General features: G+C 36.4%; 1 protein-coding gene and 1 long non-coding RNA gene across 2 annotated transcripts; one reads left to right on the forward strand and one right to left on the reverse strand.

Moving 5' to 3' along the window:
- Positions 1 to 96: 96 nt before the first annotated feature.
- On the forward strand, positions 97 to 1738 carry LOC138332127 (uncharacterized). The gene is made up of 2 exons (XR_011209776.1): positions 97 to 126; positions 329 to 1738. It is a non-coding gene; the product is annotated as an uncharacterized lncRNA (long non-coding RNA).
- A 751-nt stretch (positions 1739 to 2489) lies between these two features.
- Positions 2490 to 7783, reverse strand: LOC138332128 (mitochondrial import inner membrane translocase subunit Tim10-like). The gene is made up of 2 exons (XM_069280100.1): positions 7586 to 7783; positions 2490 to 4571 (listed from the first exon to the last, which is right to left on the reverse strand). Exons 1-2 carry the CDS (start codon positions 7660 to 7662, stop codon positions 4367 to 4369), a joined length of 282 nt encoding a protein of 93 aa, XP_069136201.1. The 5' UTR covers positions 7663 to 7783; the 3' UTR covers positions 2490 to 4366.
- Positions 7784 to 11668: the final 3885 nt, after the last annotated feature.

Consider the following 11668-nt stretch of genomic DNA (forward strand, 5'->3'; position numbering starts at 1 on the left):
CAAAAAGGTTAAAATCTTTAAACGACTTCTTCTCAAGACCCAGAAGGCCCAGGATACTCATATTGGGCATGTAGCATGCTGGATGCTACAAGTGTGTCAAATGAATGACCTTTACCTTCATTCGAGGTCACAGAGGTCAAATAGGCTTAAATCTTTAAAGGCCCAGAAATATGGGCAGCCTGTTGGAATGAAAGCTACCAAGTTTGTTCAAATGAATGACCTTGACCTTCATTCAAGTCACAGGGTGTTCAAATGAATGAGGGCCTTTGACATGCTGGGATGAAGGCTACCAAGTTTGTTCAAATAATGACCTTGACCTTCATTCAAGGTCACAGGGGTCAAATAGGCTTAAATCATTAAACGACTTCTTCTCAAGAACAGAAAGGCCCAGGATTTTCATATTGGGCCTGCAACATGCTGGGATGAAGTGCTACAAAGTTTGTTTAAAGAAATGACCTTGACCTTCATTCAAGGTCACAGGGTCAAATAGGCTAAAATCCTTTAAACAAGTTCTTTTGAATAACTAAAAGGCCTAGAAACCTGATATTGGGCCTGTGACATGCTAGGATTAAGGGCTATCAAGTTTGTTCAAATGAATGACCTTGATCTTCATTCAAGGTCACAGGGGTCAAAAAGGCTGAAATCTTTAAACGACTTCTTCTCAAGAACCAAAAGGCCAAGGATACTCATATTGGGCATGTAGCATGCTGGGATGAAGGGCTACCAAGTTTTTTCAAATGAATGACCTTTACCTTCATTCGAGGTCACAGAGGTCAAATAGGCTTAAATCTTTAAACGACTTCTTCTCAAAAACCAAAAGGCCCAAGATACTCATATTGGGCTTGCAGCCTGTTTGGATGAAGGGCTACCAAGTTTGATAAAATGAATGACCTTGACCTTCATTCAAGGTCACAGGGGTCAAATTGGCTAAAATATTTTAAACGACTTCTTTAGAATAAGTTAGGAGGTCTAGAGACCTGATATTGGGCCTTTGACATGCTGGGATGAAGGGCTACCAAGTTTGTTCAAATGAATGACCTTGACCTTCATTCAAGGTCACAGGGGTCAAAAAAGTTACAATCTTTAAACGACTTCTTGAGAATAACTAGGAGGCCTAGAGACCTGATATTGGGCCTGTGACAAGCTGGGATGAAGGGCTACCAAGTTTGTTCAAATTATAGATGAATGACCTTGATCTTCATTCAAGGTCACAGAGGTCAAATATGCTAAAATCTTTAAACGACTACATGGTGTTGTGCTAATACAAAAGATGTAGTCAGATGACTGTTAAGGCCCATGGGCCTCTTGTTATTAATTCATTATAATACTAAGTATTGCTAAGTTGTGCCCTTTTGTTTCAAACTGGCAGGACCTTTGGTGTTTTGTAATGTTTGCATGTCCCTCGATCTCCAGAAGTTACAATCACATACACTCTTGAAAAGAGCATATATGATCATAACCCATGGAGATTTAAGACGATCATATCACCATTAAAGTTGATGAAGTCAGAATGTGGAATGATCTTGTACGTGTATATTATATGAGGATGTACCTTGTTATTGTTTCACAGGAACATCTAGGAGTATGGTTACATTCTTCTGGTATCATCTTCTATTTATAGAATTAATTTACTCTAATGACTTTCTCTTCTTATTTATACCTATTGGATTTTTACTTTAGGTTTACATTATAAACTACTCGTTAGTTATTGTTTAATAAAGACTGTGATATAATTTAACTGCTGCTTTTGACTTTGTATTAAGGTCATCAATGATAACAATAACAACTGTAAATGAAAGCTTCCTAATGTAATGTACAAATCTGTCATTAAATGTGAACAAATTCTTGTGTACCTACACCATATTTTTGAAACCAAAGTGTCTAATTTGCAGTAAAATACAGATTTACATATTATAATGTCATAATAAATAGCAAAATAAGCATGGGTGTATGCATGTTTTGGGGGGCAATGTGTCTAATTTGCAGTAAAATACAGATTTATATATTATAATGTCATAATAAATAGCAAAATAAGCATGGGTTTATGCATGTTTTGGGAGGCTGTGGTACTGTATATATATGGATGTTAAAGTGGGACTTTTTATAGAGCTATCTCACTGAAGCTTGCTGCCAACACGTCATACAACACACCCAGGGCCCACTAATCACAAAACATCTTTGGAAATTTGGTCACTTCCAAAGATTTTCAGAAATTTCACTAAATCATTGCACGCTCAACCTGGTCACATTATACCGCCAACAGGTTACCTTTCCCCCAATCTGAATGCTAAGTAGGAGACGACTACTTTTATAGACTAAGGTAAGTCTTGGCCAGGGGAGATAACGCAGAGCCTTCCTTACAGGGGGCAATCATCCCATGCTCATGATCAACTCAAAGCAAAAGGTGAGATGATGTCTAGTGAGATGCTACATGCAGATACCATTCTATCACACTGGAAAATGCTGACAAATATGACAAAGACTGTGAGTAATTTGTTTACTTGAACATTTAATTTATAAACAGAAGAGCTTACAGACATCCATTAAATGTACATCTCAAATTAATAAAAAACAAGAGATCCCAGAGGGATCTTGGCGCCCACCAAAGAATGATGTCTGACAATGGAAAGAGGGATCTTTTCTCTGTTTTTCAAACTTTTGCAAACATACTACATTATGAAATTTGAGACAGATCGCTTCAGTACTTTCTGAGAAATAGCAGTAACAAACTTCAACTATCAAAATCCAAGATGGCTGCCTGACCGCCATTTTGTTGACCGATCGATCCAAAAAAGCATTATGCACAACTAGAGCCCTAGGGGAACCTACATATGAAATTTGAGAAAGATCCCTTCAGTACTTTGTCAGAAATAGCGATAACAATCTTTAACTATCAAAATCCAAGATGGCTGCCTGGCGGCCATCTTGTTGACCGATTGGTCCCAAAATGCAATATGCACAACTAGGGCCCTAGGGGAACCTACATATGAAATTTGAGAAAGATCCCTTGAGTACTTTCTGAGAAATAGTGATAACAAACTTTAACTATCAAAATCCAAGATGGCTGCCTTGTGGCCATCTTGTTGATCGATCGGTCCCAAAATGCAAAATGCACAACTAGGGCCCTAGGGGAACCTACATATGAAATTTGAGACAGATCCCTTCAGTACTTTCTGAGAAATAGCGATAACAGACTTTAAGTATCAAAATCCAAGATGGCTGGCTGGCAGTCATCTTGTTGACCGATTGGTCCCAAAATGCAATATGCACAACTAAGGCCCTAGGGGAACCTACATGAAATTTGAGACAGATCCCTTCAGTACTTTCTGAGAAATAGCAATAACAAACTTAAAGTATCAAAATCCAAGATGGCTGCCTGGCGGCCATCTTGTTGACCGATTGGTCCCAAAATGTAATATGCACAACTAGGGCCCTAGGGGAACCTACATATGAAATGTGAGACAGATCCCTTCAGTACTTTCTGAGAAATAGCGATAACAAGATTTGTTAATGGAAGGACGGACGAAGGACAAAAAGCGATTTGAATAGCCCACCATCTGATGATGGTGGGCTAAAAACAATACACTTTTTAATGTTATGCAAAGGGTATAATGAGTGTGAATTCATAAAACAATCAAATGACCTATTTAATTCCAGAGTGACTACCACAGCATTCATTCATTTACTCACTTAAACCTAACATAGAAGAACTTTAAATGTAGTCCTCTTTCTATTGTCTGACAGAAGTTCCTCATTCTTATTGTTTATAAATCCACTAGACCTGGATCTGTAAATTGGTAAACATTTGAGTGGCTTTTACTTAGTTGAACATTAAACAACTGTAAAGGTGATATATCTGGCAGATAAGAATGTTTACATGTATACACAAATTTTTTTCATCAATAGCAGATTTCCATGAATATTTTCGAAAAAAAAAAAAAAAATCACCACTGGGGCCATGCAAGACATTTCAATAATAAGTTTTGTCTATTTAAAAGTTCAGTACTATACAAACAATTTTCCTTAAAATAAGCACATTTAATTTCATTAAATCTGATGTGTATTGTGTAATAGTACCAGATAGTCTGGTGTTGTCCACTTAGGTTCGGCTTTAGTGTTGCAACAATATGATGTAACATTTTCATTTGATAATTACACACTTATTATCACTTCAATCAATTTCACACGACTTTCTACTGAGTCTTTAGAATCACTATAACCTCGGCTGAACACCCAACACCTTCTGACATCTACCGTGTAAACTTGCTTGTTCCAAGGGCAGACATAATGACATCTTTGCCATGATACTCCACAGAGAACAATTTATAGTTTTTACAAAGGAATTCCAGACCTAATGAACACACTATCACTTCGGTGCTTGTGCAGCTTGATTAATTGTTTCAAACTTTGACATTTCTTCCTGTTGTAGAGAGGCTAGTTTCTTACTACTGACTTCCTGGATCTCCAAATACTTTGCTATACATTTGTCAATGCACACTGCTTCATTTTTGCTGAGTTCTGTCAGGTTTCCATTCGGTGGTATACATTTCTTCAAACACACATTCGATGCCCTACAAAGAAAGAAGATATTTGATAAGAATGATCACTCTACTGAAGTTCAGATGATGTAATGATAATACAACTTCATATGTGTATCAGAAAATTACTGGCTTTATTCATACCTCTTTTCTTATACATGTATTACAATTTGATACATTAAAAAAGAGGGCCATGGGCCTTAATTAATGACCATCTGACTATTATAACACAGTAGAATTATACAGTACATGTAGCAGTTTAGATCGTTCAAGTGAACAAATTTATGAGTGCTTCATTCAGTACGCTAGTGGTCCAATACCTGAATACCTTAGGCATTTCACTTATTGAGAAGTTTTATTGATTTTCACATAATTGATCTCTCTATGACCTAATTAGTTGGGTAGCTCTTCATCGCAGCATGTAATAGATCCAATATCAGGCCTTTAGCACTCCTAATTATTGAGTTGTTTACATATTTTAGCCTATTTGACCCTTTTAATCATGATTAAATTTCAATATCCTTCGATTTGACCCTACTGATCTTGTACAGACCATGAATTTATACTAGAGGCCCATGGGCCTTAACGGTCATCTGACTATTGGCACAATACAACACCTCAAAGAATATAGTAGTGTCAAACAATCAAGGCAATACAAAAGAACTCTTTTAATAGAAGAAGTTTAGGTTCTGATATATTTGATGATATTTGATCCCCACCATTAATCAAATCCAATATCAAGTCTCTAGGCTAGTCATAGGTTCAATATAAGGTCTCTAGGCCTCTTAGTTATTCACAAGAAGTCGTTTAAAGATTTTAGCATATTTGACCCCTATGACCATGAATGAAGGTCAAGGTCATTCATTTGAACAAACTTGATAGCCCTTCATCCCAGCATGTCAAAGGCCCAATATCAAGTCTCTAGGTGAGGCAGATGGCACATAGTGGACAGTGGATGACGACGGACGATGCATGATGACAATTTAAGTTAACCTGACCTAATAAAGGTCATTCCAATTTGTACCCCCTAATCCCAACATGCTACAAGCCCAATTGATGGATCGCCAGCTGTCAATCAAGACGCACATGACTTTGCATTTTGTATTGTGTGTGCTACGATGTCTGCTCCGACATTGAATAGAAACATGTGCGTTTGCGAGCACGAGGCGTGGCTATATTACACCTGGCGATCGGTCAATATCAAGTCTCTAGACCCTTAGTGATTATCATGAAGTTGTTTAAAGATTTTAGCCTATTTAACACTGTGACTGTGACTGTGTTGAACAAGCTTGCTAGGTCCCTTTATCTAAACATGCTACAAGTCTAATATCTAGTCTCTAGGTCTACTAGTGTTTGCAAACAAGATTTTTTTTTTACATATTTTAGCCTGTTTGACCCCTGTGACCTTGAATGAAGTACAGGAAGGTCATCTATGTAAACAAACTTGGTAACCCTGGGGTTTCATTATCAGGCTGTACCCGGTACTTTTTGCTGGTTAAACCTAGCTGTGGTACCGCCTGGTTTAGGCTAAATTACATTAGATAGCATACAGATAGTACAGAAAAGTACCCACTGAAATTACAATTGCACCACCTCTCCTGAAAGATAATGAAACTCCTGGTAACCTCTTATCCTGGCATACTACATACACAATAACACGTCTCTAAGCCTAAAAATTGACAAAAAAATATTTAATCTAAATAAAATACATAAGACCAAATTGAGGTCACATTACCTCAAATTAATTTACTCCTGTGACTTTGAAGGCAAAGATCAATCATTTGAAAAAAATTGTATCTCTTCACCTCAGCATGCTACAGACTCAATATCAAGTCTCTTGGTCTCATAGTTATTAACAAGAAGTTGTTAAAGATTTTAGCCTATACCACGCCTCTGACCTTGATGGACAGAGCACAATTACTATGTCCATAACTTGACAGTTGTCACATTTTCATCTTTACCATGAAACTTTGTTCCAAAGCTTACATGGGTTCAATCCTCAGTACACACAACTGTCCCTGCTGCTGTGTTATATAGCAGTGTTGTGCATAACTAAACTCTCTATAGTCACTAATTGTCTCCAGAAATATTATCCTTCCTTTGTAACAGAGGAGAAAATGTAGTGGCTGGACTGGGATTCGAATTCTGGACCTTCGAACACCAGCCAGATGCTCTACCAATAATGAGCGCTATTGATGACGATCGACCTAGTCCAATTTCGCTAAACTCCTCACACTTTTCTCTGAGTCTTCACTCCTCAAGCCACAACTCACTCAAAACATTGCATGTTCTTCTGCTAATCATATATATTTATATACTCTGCTTGAAACAGGTGGACAAGGTCGCCAATTAGTTGTAGGAGTTTGGAGAGGACTAAATGTAGCTGCGATGACGTAGCTCTGAACGACGGACGGAAGATTTCTGGGAACGGAGTGGAGGCAGGGTATGATTATTCGTTCTAGACTAAATGTAGCGACCAGACTGGACCTCAAACCCAGGACCGCTGGAGACTGGACGGATGCTCTAATGATTTACCTACCTGCACCAATGATAGACAGTCCCCTAGTCTGATTCCGCTGATCCATAATGGCACCCTACACAATAATCCCTATTGAGATTTTTCCTCGAGCTCTTTTATATTCGGACGTTAGATCTATCAAACTTAAGAATATAAAAGAGTCTCGAAGAGGAATCTCAATAGGGATTACCTATCCCACCGCTGCCACCAAATGTACAGCTGATGTAAGGCCAAGGTCGATCTACACATTATAATCAGGGTGACCATTATTCCAACAATATTACTCCAACAATGTTTGAGGTTAACACGGCGTGATACTTTCTAACATTGCGTCGTGTGACATATCCACCCAATGTAATCAGGTGGAATAAGACCTCATACACGTGTAGGGGTAGGTGACCATTATATATGTAATTTGATGTGCTCATAATCATGTCAAACGCTATACATGGACGTGCAGCTCATAACTTAAAACAGCTAGCTAGAACAAAACCGAACGCCGTTCTGAGTTCTGGTTACATAATTTTACCTTTGAAACATGTCCTGCGATATAACTAGTTCTAATTCCTGGATTTCCTTTAACTGTGATTCACTTAACTGTGCCATTTTCGTAAGATCACGTCTAATAACCTTGGTAGACGACAATGTGAAAATCAACTGTAAACATACACACGTGCACTTTTCCAAAAGTCTTACTCACTCAGAGGCTTGTTGTCCACGCATAAATCACTAAGACTCAGCGTCTAAATGACCCAGATTTTGAAGAAGGCTACACTAAAATGCGTTAGAACTAGTACCGTCATCTTGACTGATCGGGAAAATACGAATGTGACATAAAAGTGCGATATCAAATTAATTTTAACATGGAAAACTTAATTTTATGTGTAAATCCGAAATACACTTAACACCCCCTTCTGAATGATTTAAGTAGAAATGTAATTAATTTTCATAACGTGAGTCGTCTTATAAATGTTTCCCACCATCGTCCTGCTTACCGCGCGTTAGTTGACTATCACTGAGCCAGACGGCAAAACTCCACTAACATAAACTACGCAGGGAATCGTGCATTTCTTTGGTGTTGTAACCTTGGGCCGTCGATTTAAATTGTCTTCATAGATTTTAAGAAACTTTTATTTTTTTGTCTCAGAAAGGTAGCTGTGCCTTTAAAGTGGAAATGCACGCTTGTAAACATGTTTTCTTTGACTAGATCTATAAGTTTATTATAGAAAAAGTATGGCTTCATTGTTGTCATTATTTAACATCAACCAAAGTAATTATCGATAATTGAATGAAATAAATTCTTCGTTATATATTTTAGTCTCTAATCACACGTCTTTCTTTTTGTATTCATTTGCAACAGAACCCCGATATCGTGAGTTTGGAAAGCAGGGCCGTAGATGTCTGTGTGTATCATCTTTATTAGTTAAAAAGTAATTGGATGAAGACATACTTTCAGAGTTACATATTTCTATAAATACACAGAGTGATGAAAACAGCAGACGAGGTAAATGGACGTTGAAAAGACGAGGACGGTTAAACAGTGGAAAGGCGGCTACATGTTGATGTAGAGTAGAAGATGAGACACATAACATCCAGGAACAGAAGCCGTATAGAAACTAGAAGGGCATGCAGATCTAGTGCACAGGGGCTTGTAAGATGAGATGAGGGTGTCTGCTGTAGGTACCGTACTACATGTATAGTCCTTTATATATAGTACAGCAAACACACACCCCAAACTCTTGTGGTGTCTCCTCTTCGCTTTGAGAAACGTCATTAAATTTCATTGTGTTATTTTCAAAATTTCATTATTTTTTTTTATTTTTTTTGTTCTGTTGTATCTGTGCATCTGCATCATAAGTTAAATAAGCTCCTCAAAACAGCTTTTCTCTTATGATAGATAGAATCAGTAAAATGCTTGCAAAAAAAAAAAAAAAAAAAAAAAATGAAAAATTTCTCTCGTGTCGTAAATATCTCATCCTCGATATTCCAGGGGTTCCGATCACTAACGATCTCTACACCCCTGGACTATCTCATAGTGAAATTGAAGGCAGCTCAGTGGAAAACATTTGACCAATCACAGGCTAGCAAATATTTCATTTGAAGACTACAGAGAGAGCAACGCCTCACATCAAAGCCACAGAGTTAACCACTGTGTACCGTTATACGGCTCTTTTGATGTACATCAAATGACTAAGTTACCTGTTCTATTCTGTTGCCTCCAGTTTTACTATGAGATAGTCCAGGGGTGTAGAGATCGTAAGTGATCGGAAGCCCTGGAGGATCGAGGATGTAAATATCTGAGTGTTCATTAACTGAAACAAGAACAGTAACTCCTAATAAAATATTGGAATCACAATAAAATACAATCGATTTCTGTCACCTTTAGATCTATTCATTGATAGTCTACAAAATTACGACAGAGTATATTTTGCTTTGCTGAATCATATTTTTTTTTTGAAAATATCAATTGTGATATGATGGTAAATTATAAATGTCATTAAATAAGCGGTATTCTTTTCTACTTGCTATGGTTAAGCAGTAAACATTGTTTTCTTTCAAAGATGTACAAACATATATAATATGTATTTTAAGCATGCATATTTACTTATAGTCCGCTAAAACCTGCCAATATTATTAGGCTTTTTTTATTTTATTTTTTCTAATAAATTTGGCAAAATAAAATCAATAAAAAAGCCTAATAACAAAGGCAGGTTTAGCTGACTAATTTACTTACAGCTTCCAAGATATGTAAATTTTCAGTTTTGAGACTATGGAGATGACTAAATAAGTGGAGATAAATTACAAATGATCAGGTGTTGAGAGCAGAACATTTGCAGTAAAACATTCTGAGGCTCATTAGATGGCAAAGAATAAACTCAAGTAATAATCGGTAAACATCAGAAAGATGCACATATCAAAACTAGTTAACTCTGCCATACTGTGCAAAAGAAATTTTAACTTAAAGACAAATTAAGTTTGAAAATAACCCTTTAACAAATATAGATGCTGTGACCATATAGCTAATTTAACGTCCCCTTGTAATTTAATTAGCCTGACAACATGATGTTAGGGGTCACATTCCGGTGACCTTTCGCATTGGCCAATCAAATTATTGTGCTTTCAGAATCTTGGAAGTGAATTTCAGGGGGAAATAGTTTGAAAGAGCTGTTAAAGAATCATTTTCCGTCGGCACATTCTGTAAACGAAAAATTTGTTTACGGACAGTGTCGAAAGTTCCATATTGAATTATTTTCGTGTGCGTAATCACCACACCCAAAGAGCACAACAAACCATGTGGGTATATATGACTGGGAAGATATGTTTTCATTTGTATTTTGTAGGTATAGAAGTACAGGAGGTATAAAGCTCACCAGAACAAACAACAATCTCAACGCATTATTTCAATTATTTACGGTTTAAAAAGTATATTCAATTGCCTAAGTTTGATTTATAACTTGAGCATTTAAGTTGACAATTGAAATTTTGGAAAGGCTGGGTGTAAAGGTGGTTTTCGAGCTATGTTAAAAATCCAATAGAAATTGTCCACACCCTGAACTTTTCATATCGAATGAACTACCAGTTGTCCCTCAAAAATAACACTTCTTATTCTTTTAAAGATTTAAAAAAAGACCTGAAATCTTCATTCGTTCATGTGTTCATTATCATTAGAACTAAATGCACAAAAATGCAAAATAGATCATTTTTTTTAATTCACAAATTATTTAGGTAGATTGTCTACTTTACATCCGAGCCTTTTCGTTCTCAATTTTTAAAGGAAACTTTTGTAATAATTCTTGCAAAAAAAAAACAACAAAAAAACAAAAAAAAACGCTTTTTGGGGGAAAAAACGAAAATGAAACCCTGCTCTTTATCTTCTCATTTCACCCTGTTAAAGAGTGTGTCCATTATTTTACTCTCAGGACATTTTCTATCTGTATGTGTAAATTAGTTTTGAAATTAAAATGTGGGAAAACAGTTTTTGGGTGACTTGAAAATATTGAGGGAAGTTAGCTACCGGTCACATTTTTGTATGTATACCAAATTATACATTTGCATTTTAAGATTCCAGAGTTCGATTTAAGTTAGAATTAGTGTATAGTAATAATTTCACACGCTAAATACAATGGTAACACCTTTAAAAATATTGGTTGCCAAGGTAACAAAGAAGTCTTCTGATTATCTGAATTATAAATTGTCAAAATTAAGAGAAATTGGTATAATAACAAGGTATTACTTTGAAAAAGATCGGTTACCATGGAAACAAAATGGAGGGCCCGTTTTGGTTACAATTTAGATGTTATCAGATTTACAATTGCAAGTGAAATTTAGTATATTGGGATTTGAAGTACCGTATTTGACCCAATAAGCGTTCATGTCCCTATAAGCGCCCCTCCCCCTTTTTGAGGCCTCCATTTCAATTGCCCAGATAAAAATAAGACAAAAACTAAACAAAACTGTATAGATTTGCAATAATTTCGTCTTATTAGCACCTTTTCATTTTTTTTTTCATTTTTTTAAACGTCCATGGCACTTATTGGGTCAAATACGGTATGCTGATTAAGATACTTAGCAGTTTTGAAATACTTTGTTGCCATGGTAAAGAAATCAATGT

Source organism: Argopecten irradians, chromosome 9 (genome assembly GCF_041381155.1).
Source record: "Argopecten irradians isolate NY chromosome 9, Ai_NY, whole genome shotgun sequence".
NCBI lineage: Eukaryota > Metazoa > Mollusca > Bivalvia > Pectinida > Pectinidae > Argopecten > Argopecten irradians.